This window comes from Canis aureus, chromosome 5 (assembly GCF_053574225.1).
Source record: "Canis aureus isolate CA01 chromosome 5, VMU_Caureus_v.1.0, whole genome shotgun sequence".
Lineage (NCBI taxonomy): Eukaryota > Metazoa > Chordata > Mammalia > Carnivora > Canidae > Canis > Canis aureus.
Genome location: NC_135615.1, coordinates 83,214,285 through 83,227,815, shown reverse-complemented (window position 1 = coordinate 83,227,815; position 13,531 = coordinate 83,214,285). Strand labels below are relative to the sequence as shown.

General features: G+C 62.3%; 1 protein-coding gene and 1 long non-coding RNA gene across 14 annotated transcripts in view; one reads left to right on the top strand and one right to left on the bottom strand.

Moving 5' to 3' along the window:
- Positions 1-13,531, top strand: part of KAZN (kazrin, periplakin interacting protein) — a 1,010,042-nt gene that overhangs the window by 955,446 nt on the left and 41,065 nt on the right. For 8 of the 11 annotated variants that reach the window (XM_077899551.1, XM_077899555.1, XM_077899554.1 and 5 more), the window contains 5 exons: positions 564-734; positions 6,222-6,411; positions 7,696-7,821; positions 10,624-10,674; positions 12,031-12,210. In XM_077899551.1, the coding sequence (XP_077755677.1) occupies positions 564-734; positions 6,222-6,411; positions 7,696-7,821; positions 10,624-10,674; positions 12,031-12,210 (718 nt within the window). Of the gene's footprint in view, positions 1-563; positions 735-6,221; positions 6,412-7,695; positions 7,827-10,623; positions 10,675-12,030; positions 12,238-13,531 lie in introns of those variants that run through there. The other 3 variants (XR_013380757.1, XM_077899552.1, XM_077899560.1) reach the window with 3 other exon arrangements.
- LOC144314912 (uncharacterized) lies at positions 7,989-12,292 on the bottom strand. Of its 3 annotated transcripts, none has more exons than XR_013380761.1 (2): positions 12,066-12,292; positions 7,989-10,298 (listed from the first exon to the last, which is right to left on the bottom strand). It is a non-coding gene; the product is annotated as an uncharacterized LOC144314912 (long non-coding RNA). The 3 variants fall into 3 exon arrangements; XR_013380760.1 differs by lacking the exon at positions 12,066-12,292 and adding an exon at positions 11,551-11,934; XR_013380759.1 differs by lacking the exon at positions 12,066-12,292 and adding an exon at positions 11,551-11,934 and having other exon boundaries at positions 7,989-10,105.

Below are 13,531 nucleotides of genomic sequence, written 5' to 3'. Positions count from 1 at the left end.
CCGTCGTTCCTTGGCTTTGCTCCGGCACGACGCAGCTGGGGCCCCGGGCCCTTCCCTGTGCATCCCGGCTGGTGGCGAGGGACGGGCAAGGGACCGGGCCGCCTTCAGACACGCCGCGCTGCCGGGTTCGGCCTGCCTCGTCCTCGGCTGCGCCCCTGCGCGGTGCTGCAGGACCCCGGGGCGAGGGGACGGGGGTCTCCTTCTCTCTCTCCCCTTTACGGTGACACACATGTTACCAAGCACCTGGACAAAGCCCCCTAACTTCCCTCAGACACCACGTATCTCCCACACGTGAAATCATTTCATCTTTATAACCTTTCTCTGAAACCATTAGGATCACTCCCCTCCCCCCCACCCCAAGACTTGATGGGGTAAAAACAACTTACTCCTCACGTTCGTTTGCTCCTCTGTTCGTGGAAACCATGTTTACTGAGCATCTGCTAGTGGTTGGTCTCTGTGCCGTCCCCCGGCTAATCTGTAGCAGAGCCCCTCCCTCTGTCCAGGGGTCCAGGGGTCGAGGCCCCCCGTCCCCGCTCTAACGGCCTGGCGCTCTGTCCCCGCAGGAGAGCGAAGATGCCGTCAAAGCCCTGGCCAAGGAGAAGGACCTGCTGGAGCGTGAGAAGTGGGAGCTGCGGCGCCAAGCCAAGGAGGCCACGGACCACGCCACGGCGCTGCGCTCCCAGCTGGACCTCAAGGACAACCGGATGAAGGAGCTGGAGGCTGAGCTGGCCATGGTGAGCGCCCGCCCCACCTTCACGGGGGTGCCCGGCCCCTGCTGGAAGCCGTGTGGCCCGCTGGGGACAGGGCGTGTGCTGGGCTCCCGGGGGCCCGCGCTGGAGTCGGGCAGGGCGGGCGAGGAGGGGCTGCAGCTGGGCGCGAGGTCTGTGATGCTCAGTCAGCTTCCTTCCGCGTGGGCCCCTGAGCCCCCTGAGCCCCCTGAGTCCCCTGAGTCCTCTGTGCCCCCTGAGCCCCCTGAGCCCCCTGAGCCTCCTGAGCCGGGGCCACAGCCTCTCCTCCACCTGAGCACCAGGTGAGTGAGCTGGGAGCCCATCCACCCTCCCAGGCTCCCGGGCCGCTGTCCGCAAACAAAACCCTTTTATTGTTTAAAATACGTGTACTTATTTAGGAAAACGTTTGGGAGAAAACGCACCAAAAAATTAAGAGTGGTGATTTCTGGGTGGTAGGATTGTAAGAAACCTCTAGTGAAATGTTTTACTTGGGTCGTCAAGGAAAAAACGTTATTTATTATTTTTTTTCTAATCCAAAACAAACTTCCAAACGCTGTGTTTCCCATGGACGTGCCCCGCCTGCATGTGGGGACAGAAGAGCCCGGGTGCGAGTCCGGGGCTGGTGGAAGGGGTCCAGAGCCCTGGAGCCTGCTCTGCTGACTCCTGCGTGACCCTGGGTGGCGCCCTGACCTCTGGGCTTCAGCGCCCGTTATTCGGTGCCGGAATGTGGGGAGGTGCCTTTGAAACCACCGGGGGCTCAGCGTGACCGTGGCTGGGAGGAGAGCGTGCAGGGTGCTCCTGGGGGTGGCGGGACAGAGGCAGGGTGAGCGGGTCCCACGTAGCTCTCAGAGCACCACGTTCTCCTGCAGAACACCGGTGCCCGCTAACTGTGTGGTGGTGGCCACGGGTTCTGGATTTGAATCCAGCTGTGTGACCTCAGGCCTTGACCTCCCGGGGCCTGTCCTGGAGTCTAAATAGGGATCATCGCATCTACCCCATTGGGCCTTCCTGGGGGGGTTCAATGAACTAGTGCAGGGGAAGCTCAGCATGGTGCCTGTGCGTCGTGGTGCCGTGGCGACACAAAGGTGTCTCTGCAGTCACTTCCTTCGGGATCGTGGGACGCCCTGTGGCAGGCCGGGTCCCTGGGGCCCCCCTGGGTGTCCTGTCCAATGCTGACCCCTCGTGGTGAGAACTGCCCAGGCCGGAAGAAGCTGCAGCTGCCGGGTCCCCTCTCAGGGTGGGTGCCCTGCCCGGTGACGCTGCCTGCCTGCCTCTCACACAGGAGCCTTCCCAGCTGCAGACCTGGAAGTGGGCGCGGGTTTGCCCAGAGCCCCGTGGATGGCACATGTGTCTTCCTGACCTCGGGGCACTGGTGTCAAGCATTCTGGGGCTTTCTGGGGTCCTTGAGAACTGGGAACCAGATCTCCTCTTGTCCTCCTCTCCCCGCACCCACACTGGGCAGCTGCTTCCGTCTTGCCCTGTCCTCTGGCAGGCATCAGCCCCCCTGCTTCGTGTGAAGGGGTACGGTGAGTGTCTGCAGCCTAGGGCACTGGCCTCTTAGCAGTCAGCGTGGCCCACGTCTGCCTCGGGCTCGGCGGCTGCGGGAGGGCCTTGCTGAGAGGCAGGACAGCCCCAGTGTCGGGGTGTCCAGCAGACTGCAGGTCCCCTCGGTCGCCCGCGATGCAGAATTTCACACCTGGAGGCTTCCAGGACTGCCTGCTTGAGGCGCTGCTGGCCAGGCTGAGACCAGAGGGAGGGCGCCTTCCCCGGGCGTGTGCCGCGTGTCCTCGGTGCAAGCAGCAGCAAGCGGCTCCGGCCGGCCCGGCACACGCCGGCCCCAGGAGGAAGTCCGCTCACAGGTGCGATGGGAGGCAGCGGCCGGGGGCGCCGCAGGGCCGGGGAGGCCCAGATGCTAGTCAGGGGCCTGCTCGGCGCCGCCTCCTGGGGAGGACGAGCCTGATTTCACTTCGGTTTTTTCCTACAAGTCTGAAGCAGCACCGGGTAGCAGAAGGGCCCATCGCGGGTCACTTGTTTACCTCGTACCTGGGGGCCCCGGCTGTGCCCACTGGTGAGGAGTGATGTGTTGAGTGACCCTGAGGTGCCACCAAGGCGACGGGAGCTGAGCTGGCGAATACCCACCTGCCCGTGAGGCTAAGACCATGCGACGCAGCAGGGGCCTGATGGGCTTAAGCGGACGCTCCCGACGAAGGCGTCGCCCCCCACCCCATCCGCCTCTGCGGGGAGCTGTCTCTGGGTCTCACCCACCGCCTGTGGCTCTGAAGGGCCTGCTTCACTCGAGTGAAAGCCCAAGACTTCGGCTCCCCAGGAAGCCAAGCCCTCTGGGTGTCCGGTGCTGGCGGCCCCCACGCTCCCACTCAGCCACCTGCCCTTCGGGGGCAACAGTCCTGAGAGCGCCTCCCGGCCAAACCGGGCATTACCGCTCGTGGCATGGTTTCCCCTCTGCAGCCACCATGGCTCCGTGGGACCACCCTGTGGGGTGTGTGTTCTCTTATTGAGATAGGATTCACGTACCTTAAACTCATCCTTTCAAGATGTAGGACTGAGCGGATCTCGGTATGTTCCCAGGGCTGCGCAACCATCGGCACGACCGACTTCCAGAACAAGTGCGCTCCTGCCCATTAGCAGTCAGTCCAGTCCGGCATTTACTCTTGTGCCCACTTAGGGAGGTGGGAGTAGGCGCGGCGGGCAGGAGCTCACCCCGAGTGCCCAGCAGGTGGAGAGGCGGAGGCGGGAGCCCGGCGGGCCCTGAGCCACCTGACGGGGCAGCTTCGTCTGCAAGGCCTTCGACAGGACGCCCGGCTGCTGGCTTGCCCCTGGCTTGCCCCTCAGGCCCTCCCCACTGGCCTCCTCCGCACGGAGGGGAGGGGGACAGGACTGCCATCCCGCACATCACAGGCTCCCCCAGGAGCTTGGTGCGTGTTGCCCTGGTCTCCTGTCAACGGGGCTTCTCACCCTCGGCCCTGCTGACACTTGGGGCCACAGAAGCCTTTGTGGCGGGGCCGTCCAGCCACTTCCCTGGGCCGCTTCGTCACACGACTGCAGGGGGTGCTCCTTACATGGAAGTGATCCCTCCCCATTCTCCGTCAGACTGGTGAGGCCTCGCTCAGGGTCACGCAGCAAGTTAAATCGTAGGACGGAGTTTGAACCCGGTCCTGACTCCTGTCGCCGGAGGGTGTTTGAGCCAATGTACTGACATCAGTAGCTCGAAACTGCAGGCGCAGAGTGTTAAGGAGGGGGTAGAGGCTCAGAGGGAGGAGGGAGTCCCAGCACTAAGTTGCGTTCAGTAGAAGAGGTCAGCCCAGGGAACGCTGTGTGGACGGCCGCGGGGAGCTGATCCCCGCAGCCCCCTGCGTGCACACACGCACGCACCTGAGGCTCCCGGGCCTCTTCTGTCGTTCTTATCTCTGGTGGCTGTGTTGTGAGAGGACCATGTAAGGGGTCCCTGTGCTTCAGAACTTGGAGGAACCACCACCCGCCCCATCCCACCCCATAGGACTGACCACCACCATCTGTCCTGCAGGACTGACCACCACCTGCCCCATCCCGCAGGACTGACCACTGCCCCATCCCACAGGACTGACCGCCACCTGCCCCATCTGGCAGGACTGACTGCCACCACCCTGTCCTACAGGACTGACCACCACCACCTGCCCTGCAGGACTGACCACCACCCGCCCCTTCCCACAGGACTGACCACCACCACCCTGTCCTGCAGGACTGAACTCTACCTGCCCCGTCCCGCAGGACTGAGCACCTCCCCATCCTGCAGGACTGACCACTACCTGCCCCGTCCTGCAGTACTGACCACTGCCCCATCCCGCAGGACTGACCACTGCCCCACCCCATAGGACTGACCACCACCTGCCCCATCCTGCAGTACTGACCACCACCTGCCCCATCCTGCAGGACTGACCGCCGCCACCCTGTCCTGCAGGACTGACCACCACCCGCCCCGTCCCACAGGACTGACCACCACCACCCTGCCCCGTAGGACTGACCACTCACCCCATCCCGCAGGACTGACCAGCATGCACCCCATCCCACAGGACTCACCACTGCCCTGTCCCACAGGACTGACCACCACGCGCCCTGCCCCACCTTTGGGGACCCGCCCCCTCCCCTCAGCCCCCGCAGATGTCAGGTAGCAATGGTCCCAAGCTGCCTGCTGAGTTTAGGAGGCGCCTCTCCCAGGCCCACACAGAGCTGAAGCCCCCCCGGGAGAAGAAAGCCAGGTGGGGACACAGGCGACGCTGCGCTGCCTCAGGTTTCCCTGTGCTTCCCGCGCACCTGCCTGGGGCTGTTTGCGGGGGGGCAACGCTGCAGGTTAATCACGCGGGCAGACTGAGCTGGGGTTCGCTTCCCAACCTCGAGTGTGCCTTCCAGGAGCCGGGATGGATCGGGCGGGAGGAAGCCAAGGGACTAGGGCAGCTTGGTGCCCGGAGCGGTGCCCGGATGGGGGCCGGGAGGCCAGGTGCCCGTGCCCTGGAGGGCAAGCAGATGTGTGCGGCGGGCCCGGAAACGGGAGCGGGCCGTGTGGCCACGTGGCCGTGTGGCCGCAAGCCTGCAGCGCCCTGGGTCACAGCGCGCCCGCCTGCCTCCGCAGGACTGTCCCATGCTCTCAGGACAGGGCGACAGATTCCCTGAGCCAGCAGCCCAGACGTAGCCTGCTTCCGTTACTTCTGAGGATTTCTACTGATCGTGCACGGGCCCAGCTGCCAGCCAGCGCCTGCGGATTCCGCGGTGACCGGCGGTGACCGGCACAGCCCATCCTCTGCTCCGTGGACTCAGGAGTCTGCATTATCTGTGGTTATGCCATTGCCCGGAGGAGCGTGGGTGCTGTCGAGACCGCGGGCGCGTGGCCGGACTCCCTGGCTCACGACCCGACTTGAACATTGTGGCTTCTGGGCTTCTGGCTCCTTCTCTGTCAAGCACAGATAATCTCCCAGTCCCTCCTCGAAACCCAGGGCTGTCGCACTGAGCACATGATCGTTTTCTAAACCGGAGAGGAGATTACTCCCTGCTTGGGAGATGGGCAGGCACCTTCGGCTCAGCCTCCTGCCCCGGAAGGGGAGTGAGCTCATAGACGTGGGGCGTCCAGGCTAGACGAGCCCCCAGCATTGCTTGCTCTGGGGTTTCCCTTTTGCAGGTGCGGAAGCCGAGGCTCAGGAAGGCAGTGACTTGTCCCCCACTCTCACTCAAATCCAGGCAGTTCCTTGGAGAGCCCGAAAGGACGGGTGATAAGTGTCCTCGGACCCCCTTTCTCTCCCAATCCCGGCCCTTCTGTTAGCGGGAGCTAAGGGGTAACCCCCGCTGAGCCCGCAGGGCAGGTGGCTGACCCTGAGGGGCACGCGATGCGCAGCCGGAGGTGGCCTGCTACCAAGGTCGGCCCGCGGCTTCCTCGCCACTGTGCGTCTTAGCCGAGCAACGGGCCAAGAGGCCCCTCTCCATCACATCGTCTCTTTCTGTCCCCAGGCCAAGCAGTCCTTAGCTACGCTGACCAAGGACGTCCCCAAGCGGCATTCTCTGGCCATGCCGGGCGAGACGGTGCTGAACGGCAACCAGGAGTGGGTGGTGCAGGCGGACCTCCCCCTGACCGCGGCCATCCGGCAGAGCCAGCAGACTCTCTACCACTCACACCCCCCCCACCCTGCGGACCGGCAAGGTGAGGCCTGCCGCTGCTGCGGCTCTGGGGACTCTCGGGGGCCACCGACCTCCCCGGCGCGGGCCGCAGCCCTCTCCGCACCGTGGCTGCCTGCAGGGCGTAGACGGTGGGACGCAGAGTCCGAGGGATGGACCCAGGCGGGGCTGGTATCCAGGCCCAGCCGGTGTCCGGGTGCGTCCACCGCGGCCTCGGCTCTGCCTGCCTCTGTCTGGCCTCGTCTCCACACCGTCTCTTTCCACGAAGCAGCAAAACCGTCTCCCGCAAGCTCAGGCTTGAAGGGCAAAAGTCAGGAGAAAGAAAAACTCTCTCTTTCCCTGTGTTGTACTAAATCCCAAAGAAGGATCTGCTCGGCCATCCTGGGTCGCACAGCCAGCCCCTGGACCCGTGATGGGTCTAAGGAGCGATACGCTGACCCTCCAGCCTGGGCCTCGTGGGACCCCGTGGCAGGGGGCACAGAGCTCCTTGATCCGCAGCTCCACATAGTCACGGGGTGCGAGGGAGGGCCACACGTGTCATACGTGTTCTCTCAGGCGGGGGTGCAGCCTCCGGGCGACGTCTGCACCCCCTGGCCACGCTACCAGCCCCAAACCCCTCTGCACATCTGCAGCCCACCTGTTCCTTTCCTGTCCCTCCTGTGAGGTGTGTTTGGGGATGGAGAGAAGTGAACAGACTTGGGGGGGGGGGTGTTTGGGATTAGAAGTGGACGGACTCGGGGGCTGTTTGGGGTTGGAGAGAAGTAGACAAACTCGGGGGGGCGTTCGGGGTTGAAGAGAAGTGGACGGACTCGAGGGGTGTGTTTGGGGTTAGAGAGAAGTACATGGACTTGGGAACTGTGTTTGGGGTTGGAGACAAGGGGACCGACTGGAGGGTTGCGCTGGTGATGATGGGGTGTGGGGTATGGGAGAAGGTGGGGACCTGGGGGCGGCCTCTGGGCTCCTCGCTAGGGAAGCTGGTGTTGACCAGCCGTTGGGATTGTGCAAGGTCCAGGGAACGTCCAGGAGGTGGGAGCATTGAGAGGCCAGTCACCCAGGTGCCCGGAAGCTCTTGCATCTTCTCCTTCCATGTGGTTAGAGGAGACCCTGACTGGATCCAGAGGCCCCGGGGCTTCTCCCCAGCAGCTGCTGTCTGGGGACGTGTGGGCCTGTTGACGGAGGGGCAGAGAGCAGGCAGCCCTTCCTCTCCGCCGCCTCCTCTGTATCACGGGGGCACGGGGTGCACCCCTGCAGGGCAGCACCGGCGAGGACACTGTCCACCCCTCACTGACCAGCTGTCCCTGCCTTCCAGCGGTCAGGGTGAGCCCCTGCCACTCCCGGCAGCCCTCCGTCATCTCCGACGCATCTGCCGCCGAAGGCGACCGGTCGTCCACGCCAAGCGACATCAACTCCCCTCGGCACCGGACACACTCCCTCTGCAACGTAAGGCCAGCAGCAGCAGGGCCCGGGCCAGGGGCCCTGCCTGGAGACCGCAGGGCTGGGGGGGCGGGGGGGCGAAGACGCACCCGCTGTTTCCTCTCGTCCACCCAGGGAGCACTCTGGCGGAGGCAATTCCTGTTCTGTTCTTTCCTTTTGCAAGAAGAGATGGATGTGGGGAGAGAAAGAAATGAGGCCTGTTTGCTCCTTGTGTCCGGGAGGGCAAGAAAATCCCCGAGGAAGGCAGGCCTGGGTCGGCTCAGGGTCTGCGCGGCCCGGGACTGCCTCTGGTGGGCTGTGTCTGGGACCGTGGGCCTCTCCTCCCAGATGTGACCTTCCAGAGCTCGGGCCTAACCAGTACTTCATTCCCCTCTGGAGCCAGTTCTCAGTCCTTCTTCCAGGAATGAGCCAGATGTTTTAATTTCCAGGAGTTGGGGGGCATGTATTGCTTCTGGACAGGCGTCCCGTGAATTTGTTCTAGGCTTTTTTGCTTCGCTTATTTAATCAAACACTTTTTGATGGCATGCTGGGCACCAGCTACCAAGACTGCGGGTCCCTAGGCCCCTGACGCTTGGTGACTGGCGGGCGGAGCGAGGGGCGAAGGTGGGTCAAGCATCCGAGGACAGGAAATACAGAGGGCTCCCTGCCGTGAGGACAGACACACCACGGGGTCGGGTCTCCCAGTGCACGAGGAAGCTTTCTCAAAAGCTCAGCTAATGTTTCATGAACCAGCGTGATTGATAATAAGGAGGTGAATACGGTGGGAAAGAAGGACAAAGTAACTACGACGTGCCCGTGATAGGATCACCTACCAGGAAGCTCAAGAGAATAAGGTGTAAAACTATTAGAACCAATGATGACCACGTACATGAATGGTACTGGTTGTAAATTAATGTATATATATATAAAAAAAATCAGTAACTTTTCTACATACGAACAATCCTAATGGAAACTTTTTTCCTGTCAAAAGAACAGTGGAAAAGTAGCTAAAGACTACTGATAAAAATAGCAAAGACTGAACTTAAAATTAGTTGCCTTCGCCTGGTGACGAGGGCATCAGGGATGCCAGGCCCAGGGCCTCGCCCCACGCCGCCCCGTCAGGATGCAGAGAAGGCTGCTCAAGGCCGGAATCCCGACGCTCAAGCCTGGGGTTCTGTTTCAACTTCCTTAAAGCGGTTTGTCCGTCACCAGTTCTCGGGACGGAACCCCGTGACAAAGGCTGTGTTGAATGACAGAGCCAGGGCAAGGAAGGGGGCCTCTGGCAGCTGCCCTTTGCCCCAAGGGCCCACTGTTGAGCTGTCCCAACGGCCGACAGCGCCCTCGGTCGGCCCTCGCTCGTAGAGAGCACAGGTTAGAGACCTAGAGTAGCCACTTCCCCAGAGGCTATATTTTGAGTTTCCTGGTAGGCCCAAGGTGGCTCCGGGAGCCAGAATACTGCTGGAAAATTCTGCAGAAGGGGCTCTCTAAAGGCCTCTTGCAGTGCATTTGACCTCGCCTCTTGCCCAACTTGGCCTCGGCACATCCTGGCTGAGCAGACGGCAGGTCCAGCATACCTATTCCCAGGATCACCTCACGTGGGCACGGCCCTGCCGCCAGGACACGGGTGCCTTCATAAGCCAGCTGTCTGCATGCGGGCATTTCGGTGGGCACTGGCCTCACTCTCTGCCCCATGAATTGGGCGAAGATGGCCCTATTCCCAGGGTAGACCCCCCTGAGCTGCCTGCCAGATGGGTTCCGATTGCAAACCTTGGGATGGGACTAAAGACTAAACTACCCTCTGTTCCATCCCCGCCCTCCCTCAGCCACCTTCATCCCCCATTTCAACAGCTGTGCGTGCAGGTAAGCCAAGAAGAGCCTGGAAAAAGCACCAGGTAACTGTTCTCAGGCCTGTGACCTGGCACCAGCGAAAACAGCCCAGCCTGGATGAAGGACCTCTCCTTCTTCTCTGGCCGCTAATTTAGAGCCGAGGTCGGGACTGAGTGCAGGGAAGCTGGAGGGATTGATGGACTCTGGCCCAAGTGACCTACGGTTTCTTTATTGCTTTTTTGCCTGCAATTCTGGAAACAACCATCAGGGGCCTCCCTAGTAATGACTCGTGATCCCAGTGATCTGTGTGTCCCCCCAGGCAGGGCAGCCGGATTCTGGGACGGACGTAGTAGTGAAGGCTTTTGCACACCCACCTTCGCGTGCCCCCTGAAAGGAGCACTGGGCCGGGAAGAAACGGCCCCAAACGAGTTACAGCTCCACGCTTCATTCCGTCGTGCTGGTCCCGAGCCTCTCTGTGTCTGTAAATCAGGCTAATGAGTCCTGCTGCCCCTCCCCCAAAAGAAGAGATGCAGTGAACTATTTGGGGGGAAATTAGAAGCTACCTAGTGTCTCCTGAGCCTTCCTGTCCTGAAATTATTTTTGTGCTTTTTTCTTCCTTTAAAATTGCATCTTTCTGAACAACACCAGGTATAACCAATCTCCAGTTCCAACCTGACGGACCAATTAGGACAGGAACTTAGAAGGCTTCAAGGGGCTGATTTGCTGGTCAGAGGGTGTTGGGGGTCAAGAGGCCTGAGCAGACAGGAGAGCACCCCAGGACCCCTGGTCCAGGCAGCACCCAGAAGCCCAGCTGCCACTGTTGAGCCATTTGGGGATGTTTGCTTCAGGGGTGAGGGTGGGTTCCCCAGTACAGAGGCAGGGCGGTCCCCAAGAGACAGCTTCCTTCCACGGAAGACCCCACTCTCCCTGGGCCACCTCTGCTCCCACGTGTTGTGCGTCCCTGCTGTTTCATTTTCTCCCTCTTTTTTGGCTATAGGGCGACAGTCCCGGCCCAGTACAGAAGAACCTGCACAACCCCATTGTACAGGTAGGTGCGCCTCCCCTGGCCACTTGGGCCTTCCCTCCACCCCATCTTGACCATACCCCCCCCCTCCCGGCCCTGCCCTTTGTTCCCCGGGGCCCTCAGCACCCCACTTCCATACCGGGGACACCTAAGGCAGAGAGGAGTTCAGCCCCTGCCTGTCAGCCATGGCTTGGGGCCTGGCTCAGGCTCAGTCCCTGGTTTGCACTCCCCTGCCCTCCTTCAAGTCCGAGGACCCATTAAGGGCACCTTCCATCCTCCTGCCCCGGCGAGGATCTTCTCCTGGCAGCCAAAGGCCCATGGCCCAGCCGATGACTCTAGGCCCCTGGCTGCAGGAAACTGCTCCTTATTCATTTTTAACATTTCAGGACCCCCCATCAGTAAGGAGGGGGCCACAGGGGGGGGGAGCAATAGGAATGGAGTCAGAAGGGGTCTCTGAGGTCAGCTGTTTAGTCCTGGGGTTCCCAGAGGCTGGTCCCCGCGCTGCTCATCTGCACCAGCGTCCACCAGGAACAACTTTGCAAATGCAGGTTCCTGGGCCTTTAACCCTGACTCTGATCCACCAGGGGTGGGGTGGGGTGGGGCCCGGAATTCGGGTCATTCTGATGTGTCTGGGGAATCTTTAGTCTCACCTCCACCCTTTTGGTGGATAACATCACCCAGGGTCTTTGGGTTGGTAAAGACCCTGGGTGGACCCCACCCTCCGGCCCCGTAGGCCCCAGGCAGGAGGCTGTCCCCGTGGTCACTGTTGTCCACATCACAGATGAGTAACTGGGCTCAGGGAGCCTGGGGGGGCTTGATGGCCGGGAGGGGGGGCGGGGCAGGAGTCCACAGCCTGACATAGGGAGGACTAGAACCCAAGCCCCAGCCTCCCCGCCCTACCATGGCCAGGCCTGCTTCTCGTCCAGGACCCTGAGGTCCCGGGGCCTTGCTCTCGGCGGCACGAGGCTCAGGTTTCTCCTTCCTCGTTTTCTGGGCTCCCCCGGGCCCCCTTTGTCCCCACGGGGCCTTTCTCACAGGAACCGTGTGCCCCTGCCCAGGGTGCCAGCCAGAGTCAGGTGCCCGGGGGGCGCCCCCAGGCTGTGGGCAGGCTCAGTGTAGGGGACAGTGGCAGCTCCGGCGGCGGCGGCGGCGGGCGGGGACTGCGGGGGAGAGCCCAGCCCGGCCCGGCCCGGTGGTCCCCCCGCGGCCCGCACACGGCCCACCACCGCCCCGGGGGCTCCGCGAGGGGGGCGGGGGCACACCGCGGCGTCCCGCCCCCTCCGCCCCGCCCTCCGCCCGCTCGGCCCCGCCCTCCGCCCGCTCGGCCCCGCCCCCTGACCCCTCGGCCCCGCCCCCTGACCCCCTCCGCCCCGCCCCCAGCTCAGGTGGCTTTGTTCTCGCTCTCCCCCCCGCACCCCGCGCGGCCGGCTCCTCAGTCACTAGAGGATCTTGAAGACCAAAAACGGAAAAAGAAGAAAGAGAAGATGGGATTCGGCTCCATCTCGCGCGTCTTCGCCCGAGGGAAGCAGCGGAAGTCCCTCGACCCCGGCCTCTTTGATGGTACCGCCCCCGATTATTACATAGAGGAGGACGCGGACTGGTGATGCCGCCCCTGGCTGCCGCGCAGGCGCGTCTGTGCGTGTGGACGTGCGGGCGGGGGGCGGGGCGGGGGCGGGGCGGGGCGGGCTGACGCGGGGCGGGGCGGGGCCGAGCGCGGGCCACGCCCCCGGGCGCGGGCCACGCCCCCCGAGCGCGGGCCCCGCCCCCTCCCGCGGCGCCGCCTCTGTAATTGCTGTACATACTCGACCGCGTGTGACTCTGTCAACTGTCGTCCTCGGAGCGATGCAGTCGTGTTGTTAACCTGGGTTTGTTTGTTTTTGTTTCTTCTACGTGTTTTTTTTTTTCTTTTCTTTTTGTTCGGTTCGTTGGGTTGTTTTGTTTTCTTCCCCCCCATCCTCCTGCCTCCCCTCCCCATCCTCCCCCTCCCCTCCCTCTCCCCTCCCCTCCCCATCCTCCCCCTTCTCTCCCCCCTCCCCATCCTCCTGCCTCCCCTGCCCATCCTCCCCCTTCCCTCCCCTCCCCTCCCCCTCCCCTCCCCTCCCCTCCCCATCCTCCCCCCTCCCCATCCTCCTTTTTATGAAACTTGAAAACTTGAAGGACTGCTGTGTATTTGTAAATAACAAAACTGTTGTGCACTCCGTGCTTGTAAATGTCCCTTGTCCGAACTGCTACTTCTGGAGCCCGTCTGCCCAAGGATGTGGTCTGTTTTCGATGTCTCCCCCCACCCCTCCCCCGCGTGAGCGCGGGGCCCTGACCCGCCCCCTGACCCCCCAGGCCCCGGGCCCCAGGCCCTCGAGCGAGCGAGCGCAGGCCGCCCACGTGGTCAGGGTGCGGGCCGCCCCGCGGGACCGCGGGCCCAGGCTCGGGCTGCCAGGGTCCGCCGGGCTCTTTTTCACGGCCTGCCAGTTTTTAAATTGCGTTGCCGTTTCTTTCTTTATGGAAAAAAAAAGAAAAAAGAAAAAAGAAAAAAACTGTTCCGTTTAATTTATTTGCACAAACGCAGAAGACTTATTCTATCTAAATTATTACATAAATAATGGAATGTATATTTTTCCACGGGGTGGGCGGGAGGCGGGTGTTTCTGTGTGGACTTGTCTGTTCTGTTCTCATGCTGCTGCCAAACTGTGCAAGGTAGACTTTAGGGTGGCCAGAACCCAGGGACCGTTGGATTTCAAAGCTTGCTTTTTTTCCCCGTTCTTTGTTCTCCCTCGCCCGGATTCTCCTGCCCCTCGCATGGAAGTGCACTCCACCTTTCTCTCCCCCACCTTCCCCCAATAGCTCCCTTCCAAGCCTTTGTAGATCTATTTATTTATCTGGAATG